The sequence below is a fragment of the Solanum dulcamara genome, chromosome 7, assembly GCF_947179165.1.
Source record: "Solanum dulcamara chromosome 7, daSolDulc1.2, whole genome shotgun sequence".
Lineage (NCBI taxonomy): Eukaryota > Viridiplantae > Streptophyta > Magnoliopsida > Solanales > Solanaceae > Solanum > Solanum dulcamara.
Window position 1 is genome coordinate 13,412,064 of NC_077243.1, and position 15,397 is coordinate 13,427,460.

The window sequence follows — 15,397 nt, forward strand, 5'->3', positions numbered from 1 at the left end:
GATCGACATATAAAATTTCAACACAAGGTCTATTCAAGTCTTCGATTAAAAGAAAAAGAAACACATGCTTATACTATACATATTCACTAGGATTTTTTTTTCCGCAGTTCTTTTCAAATCTGACAAATAAAGTTTACAAAAATGTAAATGGCCATTTACAACGAAATTAAAAAGATCAAAATTGCTTAGATTTATGTTTAAGGAATTACTTAATTTATGGCAACATAAGGGATGCTTTTGTCATTTTGTTCTTGGAAACACAAGGTTATGAAGTGCTGCCATCCTGCATAGGTTCTATCAAAGGGCTGTTAAACTGACTGGATTAGCTTAGATACTGGGTTAAAAGCACCAAACTTTTTAAAGTTCCTAGGTCAAATTAAATGCTTCTATCTAACAACCAAGATCTATGGCTTTACTATTTCACATAATATATGTGCTAATTCGATTCAGTAAAAAAATATTTGTATCAAATATTCACATCAAATTAATATATAAATAATACACGTGTTAGCATATAAGTAACTATTATCTTTTTCATAATTAATTAATGTATATTTTTATTTTATTAAAATACTTAGTCAAAATATTTAATTTGATTTAAAGATAAATATTTATCACTTCTTTTCTCTTTCCCTTATCAGATCTCCTATGTAACTGTAATTTTCTTTTAAAAAAGTACCTTCTGGTGAAAGTGCATTCAGTCCTCCAAAAATAGACGGCCACGAAATGCTATGTCCCATTTCCTTTTTCGAATAAGTTACCTGCATCGTTATCGTAAAGATATTTTATATTATTATTACATTTAATCCATAGTAATAAATTATTTGTCCTTTTTATTAAATTATAATGATCATAACTTTTCATTTATAATTACCTAATTCATAAACTCTCTCCGTTCTCTTTTATTGTTATGTTTTGTTTTCATTTTTTAGGAGTCAACTTGGATAGACTTTGATTAATATTTTAAAATATATTTTTTCATCATATTAATATGAAATGAATTATAACTTATAATGACTTTCGTATAGTTTTTGATTTTCTAAATTTTAAATTTATAATATTAAATTAATCTAATTTAATTTTGCTTTGAAGATTAGACATCAACTAAACACACATTGAAGCGAAATGTGACAAATAAAAGAGAAGAACATTATTTACTCGTTAAAGCATAGATCTTGGATTCTAATTTTTAAGAGTTTAAATTTGCATATAGTATCATCGAAAAAATATTTACACGTAAGCTTCCTTAAAATATATGTTTTAAATTATGCTAATAAAATATATATATATTACCCTAACTATTACTGTCTAATCGTGTGAAAACTGCTTATTGACGGTGCTTAAACTCATTTTTAATATTTTGTTTTGCTAGAGTTGCGGAGGAAATGGGAGTTTTAATTTCCAAATAGTTTATTTATTTCCCTAATTAGTGGGCACTATTACTAATATATGGTGTCAGCATTTTGTCGTGCTAAAGTAACAATTTTATGCTACCTATGCATAAACACTTCTTCATGTACTAGTAAACATTGAAATTATTCACTATAAATATGTGACCATATATCACTTTTGTTTATCATCAATAACATCAATTAGCCTTTAGATTTTACTCATCTATCTTACCCTAAGTTTTAATTCTTCCTTAGAGAGGAGAAGAAAGAAGAAAAAGATGACCAGTGTCTCCCATAATCATCCTTTGGTTTACACCTTTGGCATTTTGGGTAAAATTTCTATCATATTTTTATGTACTTGACTTGTTCACTCACTAAAATAATTTGAAATTAGCCACGAACTTTATCAATAATTCATCGTTAATTTGCTCATTGATCACAGAAATTCGTTTCTCCATAAGATTAGCAACGAATTTGCTGTTTAGTTATAGAATTGTCCATCGTGGATTTTTAGTAGTGACTCTTTTCAAGCAAGTTGGTTCTATTTTATTTTCATTACTGTGTTCTTACAATCTAGTTGGATCGAGGAAGTATGTCTAAACTAACTCTTACGAATAAATTAACACCTCAAAACTAGATAAAACAATAATTATAATGCATGAAGCTAGAATAATTTTTTTGATTGAGAAATATATATATATATATATATATATATATATATATATAGGAGAATGAAAATGAGAAGTAATTAATATATGCTTTTTCCATTGTGTCAATGTTGCAGGTAACTTAGTCTCCTTCATGGTGTTTATTGCCCCAGTGTAAGTTATTTCTCCAAAATTAATTATATATATACAAACTTTAATTTATGAACAGAAAAAAAAATTGTTGGCTAGATTAATATTTTTTTTTAAAACTTTTGATTTTGCAGGCCAACATTTTACAGGATCGTTAAGAAGAAATCATCAGAAGGGTTCCATTCATTACCATATGTTGTTGGGTTATTTAGTGCAATGCTTTGGATTTACTATGCAATGGTTAAAACTAATGTTACCCTTCTCATCACCATCAACTCTTTTGGCTGCATTGCTGAGACCATTTACGTCGCGATTTATTTTACTTACGCCACAAAAAAAGCAAGGGTATTTATATATATATATATACACACACATACATACAAATTTCATACGTTCATTTGTGTGTTTCTAATTGTTACGCGATTTTGTAATTTATGAAATTTGAAATTGTCTTTGCAGATGAAAACACTAGGACTTGTCCTTCTGTTGAATTTTGGTGCCTTTGGGTTGATTCTTTTCCTCACACAAATTTTATGCAAAGGAACAAAAAGAGTTGAAGTCATTGGATGGATTTGCATGGCATTTTCTATCAGTGTATTTGTTGCACCTCTAAGCATTATGGTAACTCTTCGAATATTTGATTTCCTTTTTTTTCGTTTTAGGGAAAATGAGGGTAGTAAATTGAACTCTTACCAATAGAGTGAAAGTTCATATAGTTAACCAACTGAGTTAATAAGATTTTTCCCATTTAATTCTTTTATAGTTAGGAAGTTCTTTAAATTTAAAATTATGATAATTTAGGTATTTAGTCCCTAGACATTCCTCTAATTAACACCATTCTTTTTTTGATTGTTTGTAAAATTGCAGGGACGTGTAATACGGACCAAAAGTGTGGAATTCATGCCATTTAACTTGTCATTAGCTCTTGCAGTTAGTGCTGTTATGTGGTTTTTGTATGGTTTACTTTTGAAGGACGTCTATGTCGCGGTAATAACATATATATTTAGCTCCCTCTCTCCAATTTTCTACTAGTGCAGTGTGTTAAATATGTTAGTAGACAAAAATCATATTTATAGATATTCAGTGGATTTCTTAATAAAATCGGAATAAACCTTTAGATCCACCCTTGGTTTATCCATTGCTACTTCGCTTATTTTTTAAGTTACTTTCTCAATCTTAATTTATGTGACACTCTTTATTTTTCAAGATTCAAACTATTTGATCTTTGATCGACATTTTAAAAATATTTTTTTTTATTATTTGACGTGGGAAGGATTGCTACTTGTCAATTGTCATAGTACTTTAATTTTTGTGCTTCTTTCAAAAGATCTAAGTTTTAATTTTAAAATATTGAGTAGATCCATTTATATACAGTAAAACCTTTATAAATGTATATGCTTGAGACCGAAAAAAATATTCATTTATCGAGATTATTAGTTTATCGATAAATGTATAAAATATTTATTATTTAAATCTAGGAAAACTAAACGAATTTAGTGAAGTTTTATGTTTCCAATTGTATTCATGTATATAGAATATGAAGAGATTTTATGTTAACTATAAAAGAAAAAAACTAGATGTTTAAAAATCATAATCCAAGTATAATGTCTTCTTATCATTTGAAAGGTGTACAAAAGTCATCTTTAACCAATAAGGATGAGATTAATTTTGGTTTTGGTGGGAAGAAAAAACATTCAACTATGAAATCATATTTTAAAAAGAAATATTTATTGGTCTAATATTATTGACTGATTAAATATATATAAATTATTGATGTATTCTAGTAATTATTACTTTATATTTTTTCTGAGCCTTTAATACTTTATTTTTAATTATTATCTAATGCATTTAGCGGGAATATTACTTTAATATAACTGGCCTAAATTGGGACTAGAGAAAAATATTCATTTAACAAGATTATTACTTTATCGAATATTACTTTATCGAGATTTTACTGTAACTTCAAAGATTAGTCAAACTGACTCTCAATAAGTGAAAAATGTCACATAAATCGAGACAGAGAGAGTATTAAATTTCATCTATATTTATACCTGAAAAATATTCATGTGACTAATGTTTGATTTTTCTTCTAATTGTTGTTCTTCCGGCACATAATAAAAATACAGGTACCAAACATACCGGGCATGATACTTGGAGTGCTCCAAATGGTGTTATATGGAATATATAGAAACTCCAAGACAAACGACATCGTAGCAGAGAAGGAATTACCCACCGTGGTAAGGGTGGATCAAGAGCAGCCCACAAAAGTCAATTGTGAAGTTTATCCAGTTAATCTACTATCATTGGACAGTACAAATGGAGAAGCTAAAGATGGTAAAAATCTTGAAGATCCCCAAATTAACTCTCAAGTTTAAAAGACGTCAAAAGCATGCAAAGGCAATAATTTGGAGGGTGCTACTAAACTAATCATTGTAATTGAAGGCCCTTTTCTGCAAGGCTTTCTTAAAAACTGGGCCTCAATTCTATATCTTTAAGTTAATGGTCCAATTGTATGTACTATTTTGGGATTTAGTGATCCATATTTACCAGTATCTAGGAGTTAAATGAATTCCAAATTTATTTGGAATACTCCTAATCTCGATATCATGAATGGTTTACACGTTACACACATATTATATAAAAAGTTACTATGTCCTATATTTATTCATCTATTTCCAAATTTTCATGATTTTTTAATATTTTGATTGCAAATAGTTAAGTAGATTTTTACCGTGAAAATGTACCAAATAGTGTGTTAATCACATATATCTCTTATGAGCTAGCATAGTTAATCTGCACAAGTTACTGCATTTCATTGAACAAAAATCGTGTACAAATATTGTAGTTCATATATAATAGTGTATGTTGATCACATATATATATATATATATATATATTTTATGAGTTTAAGTTTTCAATTTTATATTAGCAAGTCTTCTTCTTCTTCCTTTTAAGTGAAAAGGGGGGCAAAGTTAAAGGATTTTTATGTAACAGAAAATTTAACAACTAGTAATTTTTGGATAATGAACACAAAGTTGGATGACCACCTTGGAAAAGGAAAGTGAAATAGGGATCCTTACATGAATAGCAAAACAAATTTATTCTTTATTTTTTCTAGCTATATACAAAGCTTACACATTCAATATAAACACCCTGAGAAGGGGAAACAAAAGAATTGTGATAGAAAAATAAAGTAATGAAAATTAAGGCCCCAACTTAACTAGATACAAAAAAAATAGTTTAATCAATGTAGTCTGTGGAGGGACCCGTTTTGTTCCACTCTGAAACGCATTCTGCTTCAACAGATTCAACTGATGCGGATTGGAGTACCCGATCCGTTCTGAGGTTCGATTAGTCTTAATTTATAAAATTTATTAAAAGAAATTTTTTTTTTTCTATTTAATATTATTTTTATACGTTCTATCAAACGATCTCTTTAAGTGTAATTCTCACTATTACATAACTAACGCCCACACCTCCATGATCTCCCCCATAATCACATCCATAACCTTCCCCATGATCTTCCCCGCATGAACTTGTGGTCAATATTAGGTTTATGACTATTTTTTTATTTTGTATGCCTCTATGTAAAACTATCAATACAATACAGGCATAATAACTCATATCGTACCCACTTTAAAAAAATTAAGAAAAACTATCATCTATTGTCTTTCAATTTCTATTGCTTTCATCATTTAGTATTATTTCCTGTTTACTCCCATTTTTTAACAAAAAATAATTCATTGTTTTAATTTTATGAGCAACTATCTGTGTTCAATAATTGAAAACGTACATAATTGAATTCGAAGGTATTTAGTAGCTGCTGAAATTTGGAGAACTGTACCCACATAAATCATAAAGGTTCTTCGTTTTATTGTCTACCACGATTTTCCTTTTTTTTATTTTTTGTTTGTTTATAATTTTTAAAGGAAAAAGAAATGAATCTTATCCAAGTGAAAGGGCAAAAAATGTTCAAAAGAGAACAAGATTATACACGTATTTGGGCATTACTAGAAAATATTCTTTATTGCACGTATTTGGACACAATTTTTAATTATTCCAAGCATATAACCATCGTATATAATTGAGATAAGTGTAAAAAACATACATAAACTATTTCTTTTTTTTGAATTTCATACCTAAACTATTGGGAGTGTGAGTTTCATACCTAAACTATCATTTTTCAGTTTGAGAAACACAATCTGTGTGTAATAATACACTCTCTCTAATCTCTCTATTTTTTGAATTTTTTTTGCCACATGGCTAAAATATTCTATATTGATAAAAATTAAATAAACTATTAATTTTAGTTAAAAGTTAAAACTAAAGTATTTCTATCCCCCTCCCCCCAAAAAATAATTATTTTTTAAAAAAACGAAATTATTTTTTTCAAAAATGAAATTATTTTTTAAAAAAATTTATTTTTTTTAACAAAAGTTTAAAATATTTTCCTCACTCATTTGTATGTATCTAACATAAAACGAGAAAAAAAATGGAAGTGGAGGGTTAGGTGTGGTGGGATAGAATTTTTTTTTAAAAAATTATATAAAAATAATATTTAAATTATTATTTGAAGAGAGAGGGGGAAGATGAAGTAAAAAAAAAATTTAAAAAACTTTTATAAAAGAAATTTAGAAAATAAAAATAAAATAAAATTTTTTGGAGGGGGGTAGGGGGGAGTATGGTGAGAAAAAGTGGTGGAGTGGGGTAATAAAAATATTGTATATTTTTTTTGAGGGTGGATAGTAATACTTTAATATTTAATTTTAATTAATTCTAAGAATTTATTTAATTTTTGTCTAGGTGGAATATTTTGTTTATGTGGAGTGTGATGTGGCAAATTTTTTAAAATGAAAGAGAGAGTGTAGCACACACGTGAGAGTGGAATAAAAGAGAAATATGTGTTTCTCAAACTAAGAAGTGATAGTTTAGGCATGAAACTCACACTCCAATAGTTTAGGTATGAAACTCAAAAAAAAGTGATAGTTTATGTGTATTTTTGACACTTATCTCTATATAATTATATATTCTTCGCCCCTCAAATATCACTTGAATTTAATATTTCATCCATTTTAATTTATGTGATGTAATTTGATTCGATTTAATAATTTCAAAACAAGTTGGAGATTTGTGAAACTTGTAGTCTTAAATATGTTATCACAACTAAAAAATCACTATTTTTTCACTAAAAAATGTTTAATGACTATTCTAACAGATATTTTGATAGTATGAGAAAAGAAAAATTAGTAGTGTTTTTACACAAAAAAATTAGAAACCTTCCATTATCCAAGGGAAAATCTGTTTTCAATTATGCGTTTTCTCACTCATTTTTTATTGATTTGCGGTCGAAAAAGCCTCTAAATCTAGTAGTGTATTACAGTAACATTTATGTGGCTATTAGATTATTTTTTTAAAACTTATAATATTAAACATGTTATCTCATTTAGGATAAAATAAGATATTTAAAATCAAATTATTCTCAAAAATAAAAGATATATTATTCTTTTCAGACGGACTAATAAAAAAATATTGTCATATAAAAAGGAAAATGAATGGAGATTGGAGGGAGTTGATATAACAATTTCTCATTTCAATATGAAGTGATGGATGACAGTGATAATTTTGAAGCAAAAAAGTTGATTAAAATCAAGTTGATAAGGTGCATACACTAATAGGCTAAATAATTATCAAGAAGACTAAGGAAAATGAAAAAGGGATTTTTGAGAATGGAAGGAAGGATATGTGATTTTTTTTTCTTTTTTTTTGTTATAAACATTTAATTAGGGGTTAATTATGAAGAGATGGGGTTGAATTAGAATATTTAAAAGTTTAGGGTAAAATTAAAAGATAAAAACTTTTAATAAAATCCTAAATTCCATTCATTTTCTTCATTTTTTAAAACTCTCTGTTCTCCTTTTCCCTCCTCTCTTCTCTTTTCTTTTCTTTTCTCCATTTTTTTAAACGCTCTTGTTCCTTTTCCCTTTCATCTTCTTCTTCCTTAACCTCTTTGCCTTTTTTCTTCTCCGTTTTTTCCTTTCTTTTCAAACTTTTTGTGTTTTCATCTTCTTCTTCTTCGGATGTTGTCATCCTCATTTTTTCTTTACTCCGATTTGATTGTAAAAATTATAATTTTTTTTTGATATGTTGTTTATATAAACAGGAGTTGTTCAAGCAACGAAGAGATGTTGTTTAAATTACCCTAAGTTGTTTAGTTCAAACAACAGAAGTTGTTTAAACAACCAAAATTTGTTTAAACAACCAAAAGTTGTTTAGTTCAAACAACCAGAAGATATTTAAACAACCCTAAGTTGTTTAGGTGTTTTTTATGATTCTTTAGTTAAAACAATAAGAATATTTTAAATATAAACTAGTTGTTTGGAGAGAGATGAAAATATTTGCTAATTATTTTGGAGACCGAGATATGAAAATATTTGTTATTTGTTTAGACAAATGTTTAAACATCTGTCAGTTGTTTGGAGGTGATGATGACGTGGAGGAGGGGAGGTTGGGAAGGATGGGGGCTGAGGGGTGGATGAGGGGCAGAAAAAAAAAGAGAGGGGGTCTTTTATAAATTAAAAAAACTTGTGGGTTCTTAAAATATGTTTCATTATCACTAATTAAAAAAGAGTTTCTTTTACTTCATTTTCAAGACTTGTGTCCTATTTTTTTTATTTACACTTTCAAAAGTCTCTTTTAATTCAATCCCCAGAAGACTAATTAATCCCATGATAAATCCATTAGTCTAGTCTTCACACTTTTTTGTGAGGTCTAATCCATAAATTGAAAAGCATATTTGCATCAGCCACTTATACTTAGCATGTCATTAACATTTTAAATTTGTGACCAATTTCATTTCATCATCTTATATATATGAGACAATCCACCAAGACAAGATAAGCGCCTACTAAAGCAAAATTCATCAGCCACTCTGCCAAAAATGATATTTTCTTTACAAGTATTGAGCCAGAAGGCATCTATTATTGGTGCCAAATGGCCAACATTGTAGGTGCCTCCATCATTTGTTGATTTTTTTTTTGGTGATTTGTATCACATAATTTGTACACAAGATAAATGCGAAACAAATTATTAAACCCTTTTTTCAAAATTGTAGTGCTATAGTTGGAAGCTTTAGTGCCTCATGGATAGGACGATGACATAACAAAAGAGCAAAATGGGACCCCTTTATTTTAAGCAAAATGGAACCCAAAAAGGTTAAAAGGATCAAAAGGTGTTTTGTTTTATTTTGTATAGAAATTGAATTAAAACATATAGAGCAATAATTGAAAAGTAAAATAAAATAGGAGAATTATAAAGATAACATATATCCAATAATATTATATACTTGTAGCCTTGCTATATAAATATGTGAAGAGAGCGCTCTTCATTTCATGGTCAATCAAATACTTGCAATATATTCTTTGTGAGTGAGAGATTAACAAAGAGAGGATATTTCATTTTTAGAAAGAAAAGAAAAAAGAGAAAGTGATGACTATTTCTGGTCATTGGGCATTTGCTTTTGGTGTCCTTGGTAAATTTCTTTTTCTTACATGTTAGTATATGTAATTTTCCATCATATTATATTTACATATTATAACAAGTAATTTATTTTATTTAATAAAAACAAATTCCACACTACTCCCTCTATCCCAATAATGTTCCAATTTATATAATATATTTTTCTTTTTAGTCAATATCAAAAAAATATACAAATTTTTATTTGACAAATATTTTATGATACTATCAATATTTCATTCGAATCAAATTAAATTATGTATCCAGTGAAACTATCTCACGAGAATGATGGAGTAATACCTAACACATGCACTAGATTTTTTTTTTTATAAAAAAATCTCGCTTCTTATTGTTTCTTATTCAGGAAATCTATATTGGTCAAAAGTGGGCCAATAACATTTATATTAGTAGTATGACTTACACTTAAAGACAAATCAATAAATTGATCTCCATGTGGAAGAGTCAATCATTTCATCGTACCTCAATCATTAACGGACATAATTTAATCAACTCTTTAATCATTCCTAATGGAACTTTTTTTGCGGCTATTTAATGATCCCTTAAAATTATTCAATATTTTAATTACCAAGAATTAATTAATTTCTTTACTGACCCTGAATTTCCAATTAATCTTGCAGGAAATATTGTCTCGTTTATTGTTTTCCTTTCTCCACTGTAAGTCATGCTATATTCATTTCTATAATCAATAATTTCACGTTACAACAATTGAAGTTACATGATAGTACTTAATTAATTATTAACATGCAGGCCAACATTTAATAAAATTTACAAGAAAAAATCAACAGAAGGATATCAATCAATTCCATATGTGATTGCTCTTTTTAGCTGCATGCTTTGGATTTACTATGCATTTTTGAAGACCAACACAACACTTCTCATAACAATTAACTCCTTTGGTATGTTCATTGAGACTATCTATGTTGGTCTCTACCTTTACTATGCACCAAAGAAAGCCAGGGTAAGTTTTTCATTATTTCCATCTTACAAATATAAAAGAAGAAAAATATAATTTAAATTTTTATAAATGCAGGTCCATACTGTGAAAATGCTACTATTAACAGTGGTTGGTGGATTTGGTGCAATAATCCTAGTTACTCAATTTTTATTCAAAGGAGCCGTTCGTGGACAAATTGTCGGATGGATTTGCCTTATTTTCTCCTTGTGTGTATTTGTAGCTCCCTTAGGCATTGTGGTAAGCTTCAAAATTACTTCTCGATTTTATCTCACATTATATTAGGTTACCTGTTTTATTTTAAATTTAAAATTAATGTTCATCCATTTATTAAATATAAAAGTTAAGAGTACGCGCGTTTATTTTGCTCGATGATTTTTTTATATGCAGAGACAAGTTATTAAAACAAAGAGTGTGGAATACATGCCAATTCTCCTATCAGTTTTTCTAACAATAAGTGCTGTGATGTGGTTCTTCTATGGTCTTCTACTAAAAGATATCAACATTGCTGTAAGTTGTCTCATCATAGTACGTACTTCTTTACTAGCATTTTGTAAATGTTGTGAGTAACTAATTTTGTTTTAATGTTTTATTTATAGGCTCCAAATATATTGGGATTCATCTTCGGTATACTCCAAATGATACTCTATGCGATTTATCGCAAGAAAGATAAGCCAATCGTTAACCTTAATCTTGAGGTGCAAAATCCAGTAATAATATTGGACGATAACAAGAAGATTCCAGAATTAACCGAAGAACAAATAATAGACATAGTGAAACTTGGTAAATTGGTTTGTTCAGGTAAAATTCAAATGGCTTCGACACTGAATCAAAATGCAGCTAATGAAGTGAAACTGACCAATTTGCAAACTGTGGAGGCCTAACACTTATGTGAACTTTCAAGTTGCACACCATGTGTATTATTTTAACAAAATTCCCAATGTACTGTTTGATGGGAATCAAGTTTGTTGTGTTGTAATTAAGTTTCAACTCAGTGTGTTTCATTTCTCAATTAAATCAAGCTCCCTTAAACTTGGGACAATTTGTTCAACTCGATCGATCTCATGCTTTCTTTAATTTTCTTTTATTATAATGTTACATTATTAAAATGGCTAATATATCTCTTTTTGAAAACTACCAGTAAGGCTTACTTGTAGAACAAAAAGAAAGAACCGTGAAATTTGTTCACCAATATGGGCCTGATAAAAATTTGGTACTCACCTTTTAAATTAAGTGTACATCCATTTTGTGCGGTACAAAGCTAGAAATGTCCGATCAATTATTTTTCTTTTTCTTTTGTTTATGAAGAAATTTCACAAATTACCATAGTTTAATTACTGTTTGTAGCTAAGTTGAGGTTCAATTATATCAATTGTATTCATTTGAGCTATACGACTGTATCAACACTTACTGTTTATGGATATACTAAAATTGTGGTACCAAATCTTTTTTGAAACACAAAATGCTTTTAAAAAAGGATACCAACTTTTTTATTATTGCGTGGATAATAGAAGATAGAAGATGTTGTGAATATAGACATACAAAAAAATTGTATATCTTTTTAAAAAGATGTAAGATTTTGTGGATACATGCATAATAAAAGATCAATGCAAGCTAAGACTCTCTGGATAATAACATACCAACATAATGAATATATACATTAAGAATTTTGTAAATACAAAAGCGTATATTTTTTGTTTTGATATATTATTGGTACTAAAATGAATGAATTCATGAAATAAATGTCACGACCCAATTTCTTAGGTTATGATGGCACCTACTATAACCCTTTCGTAGGTAAGCCAATCCGTCAACCCGGAACTTCAAGTAATGGGTTTGAGGGTAGAAACTAATAAGAGTATCGAATTATAAAAGTAAACAGAATGAATAAGCGGAAGTAAACCAAAACATGTTTTAAACAACTAAAGATCCCTCCCAGAACCTGAAAGTCACAAGTACAGAGCTGCTACAAAATAAAATACGAGTACAAGTCTCGAAAGTGGACCGAAAATATATATAACAACTGGCTAGTCTCAGAAGGCAAAAGACGAGCCATCCATACTGAAGGAGACAGGAATGATCCAAAAACGCCAAGTACTCACCCTAGTCTCCAAAGTTGACTGCAACAGGCTCGATTTATCCACGGCGATAGCTGGTGCTCGGTCTTGCATCACGAAATTAGATGTAGATTGTAGTATGAGTATCAAGACAACAGATACCCAGTAGGCATCATAGGCCGACTGAGCAGAAAAGGTAAAAACAATATGAAAAAGAAGAATAGCCTAAATAGGAGTCAACATAAACATCAAAAGGGGAAATAGTACTACCTATGAGAACTACAACTAACTATACCCAACTGCCCCCCATAAGCCCAGCCGGTACACTCATGCGCAAGTTAAATAAAAACTTGGACGAACCCCCATAAGTCCGCCGAGTATACAGAATAGCTACATCTACCAAGGTTAGGAACCAAGAATCTGCGATGTTAGGAGCCTAAGTACTATATCATTTCCAAATCTAGAATCTCTAAGAGTCAATCGATCTAGTGGTGACTTAAGGGTTGAGGCCGGGACTGAGACTCAGATGCTCACCAAAATATTTAAAGTGGCCAAGGCCGGGACTGAGTACCCGGATGCTTGCCATAATACATAAATGTGGTTGAGGCAGGGACTGAATACCCGGATGCTCGCCGTAATACATCGGCATGATCGAGGCCGAGACTGGGTAACCCAGATGCTCGTCATACTAACAAGACGGTAGAGGCCGGGGCTGAGTACCCAGATGCTCCTCGATAATACAGAATGGAGGTCGAGACTTGATACCTGGATGCTCACAGATAATTTATCCAATGATGCCAAACATTCTACTTCCCAACTTAGAATACAACAGTACCAAAAATCTTTTTCCAAATGAGTCAACCGATATACCACCAAAACTGGAACCGGAGCCAAAGTCAACGATCACGAAATTTAGTGTTGCTGACGCATCACGAAAGTCATGATTATACTAATTTACGAATGAGAATATTTTTAAGAGCAAGGATAACTCCTAACTAAGGCTATGCTATCAGGCACTAGCCCGCTACACTATTCTACAAGAATCTAAGTCCACCAGAGTGACGCCGGAACATCTAAAGCAAGTTTACATCTTATACTAAGGCCAACATACTCCACAGTGTTAACAACATGCTCATTCAACTCTCCTTATAATACTAACAAGTAACGATAAGATACACATGCTTCTAAATATCTGAAAAACCCGATAACAAGCCTAAAACATGATTTCTAACACCTAAAATATACAATCATACTACCCAACCCAAATTCCAACTATTTCAACATGCTTTCACACATTTCAGCTCAATCTAAAGAAAGGTAAAACCATAACCTACCTGTAGGCTAAACACGCGGGCTCCAAATCACTGTATCAGAGCTTTTCCCCACCGAACTACCTCGAATATTTTCAAGCTGTCAAAAACAGAACCACAACGTCAATACGGTCGTTTAGACCTTAATTTCATAATTTTTGGAGATGGACCAATTTTGGAGTCTAAAATGGAAAATGTGGGACCCACATACGAAATTCCGGATTTGACCCCCAAAATAGGTTCTAAACGTCACCCCAAGCTCACAAATCAGATTTATAACACAATTCGGGGTGAAAAATTATGCATGTTCAATCAAAAAATATTACACCATGACGTTCCTTGTGAAAATCCCCATAATCTAGCCTCAAGAATCACTCAAAACGATAGTTATATTGACCAAGATACACTCTTCCAAAATTCCACAAAATTTCCTTCCAAAAATGACTAAATCAGTAACTAAAAATGCATTTTTATCTCAAACGAAGCTTCTCCTCATGTTTCTGAGATTACCACGAGATTCCTCACAAAATTCTCTTGAATTTAGACCCTTGAATCACCAAAATAGGATTTATATAGATCAAGAAACAATTACTCAAAGTTCTTTAAAAACTCAATCAGAAAATGAACATAGCTGCAATTAAAATCACGATTTTTACCTGAATCGAATGCTCCAAATCAGTTTTCAATCTCTTCAATGTGTTCTACATGAAAAATCTCATAAGTTTGCCTTTTGAATTACCCAATTTGAAGTCCTAATGCTCAAGTTATGGGGTTTTAAAATTAGAAAAAACCTCCAAAAAAAATAACAGCAAACTGCTGCAGTTTTTTTTTTTTTTTTTTTTTTGCATATTTTGGAGAAATCCAAAATCTCCGACGGATGCTTGGAATTCGTTCGAATCCGATAAAAATAAACTAGATATGCTACTCCACTAAATTCGACATTCCGGACTCAATGGCGCAATTAGAATTCCCATACGAGATCATTTTATTAAAAAGTGGCTCCCACACCCAAGAGTCATTTTAAGCTTCATTCCACAACGGACCTCAATATTAGTCCGAAAGCCTCGAAAAATGATCGAAGGGTCATTCTAGACCAAAATCAATATTTCAGAATTAACCGTGCTGTCAGAATTTTCATTCGAGCGCGTTTTCCAATAATGTTTACCAAAGTCAATCGTAGGCTAAGTTTCAAAATCAAAAGCGCCAAATGACTCCAAACTCGTATCGATTGCCTCGATAGTCATTCTAATAGTGCTACTAGCCTAATTTGGTCATTCTAGAGATGATGAAATCATCAGAATTTGAATTCGAGATATCGTTGACCCAAAATTCGAAAAGTCGCAATAAACCAACTTAG

General features: G+C 30.2%; 2 protein-coding genes across 2 annotated transcripts; both read left to right on the forward strand.

Moving 5' to 3' along the window:
- Positions 1 to 1,669: 1,669 nt before the first annotated feature.
- On the forward strand, positions 1,670 to 4,563 carry LOC129895782 (bidirectional sugar transporter SWEET14-like). The gene is made up of 6 exons (XM_055971546.1): positions 1,670 to 1,721; positions 2,176 to 2,212; positions 2,323 to 2,533; positions 2,648 to 2,809; positions 3,056 to 3,175; positions 4,315 to 4,563. Exons 1-6 carry the CDS (start codon positions 1,670 to 1,672, stop codon positions 4,561 to 4,563), a joined length of 831 nt encoding a protein of 276 aa, XP_055827521.1.
- A 4,997-nt stretch (positions 4,564 to 9,560) lies between these two features.
- On the forward strand, positions 9,561 to 11,724 carry LOC129894735 (bidirectional sugar transporter SWEET10-like). Its single transcript, XM_055970390.1, has 6 exons — positions 9,561 to 9,716; positions 10,339 to 10,375; positions 10,469 to 10,679; positions 10,752 to 10,913; positions 11,064 to 11,183; positions 11,273 to 11,724. Exons 1-6 carry the CDS (start codon positions 9,674 to 9,676, stop codon positions 11,555 to 11,557), a joined length of 858 nt encoding a protein of 285 aa, XP_055826365.1. The 5' UTR covers positions 9,561 to 9,673; the 3' UTR covers positions 11,558 to 11,724.
- Positions 11,725 to 15,397: the final 3,673 nt, after the last annotated feature.

What these genes read in the sequence shown, in the direction of transcription:
- LOC129895782 (XM_055971546.1), top strand. Translation starts at nt 1,670, where the DNA reads ATGACCAGTGTCTCCCATAATCATCCTTTGGTTTACACCTTTGGCATT. An exon ending in TTACACCTTTGGCATTTTGG is followed by an intron (nt 1,722 to 2,175) that starts GTAAAATTTCTA and finishes TCAATGTTGCAG; the next exon opens with GTAACTTAGTCTCCTTCATG. An exon ending in TGAAGGACGTCTATGTCGCG is followed by an intron (nt 3,176 to 4,314) that starts GTAATAACATAT and finishes ATAAAAATACAG; the next exon opens with GTACCAAACATACCGGGCAT.
- LOC129894735 (XM_055970390.1), top strand. Translation starts at nt 9,674, where the DNA reads ATGACTATTTCTGGTCATTGGGCATTTGCTTTTGGTGTCCTTG. An exon ending in ATTTGCTTTTGGTGTCCTTG is followed by an intron (nt 9,717 to 10,338) that starts GTAAATTTCTTT and finishes TTAATCTTGCAG; the next exon opens with GAAATATTGTCTCGTTTATT. An exon ending in TAGCTCCCTTAGGCATTGTG is followed by an intron (nt 10,914 to 11,063) that starts GTAAGCTTCAAA and finishes TTTTATATGCAG; the next exon opens with AGACAAGTTATTAAAACAAA.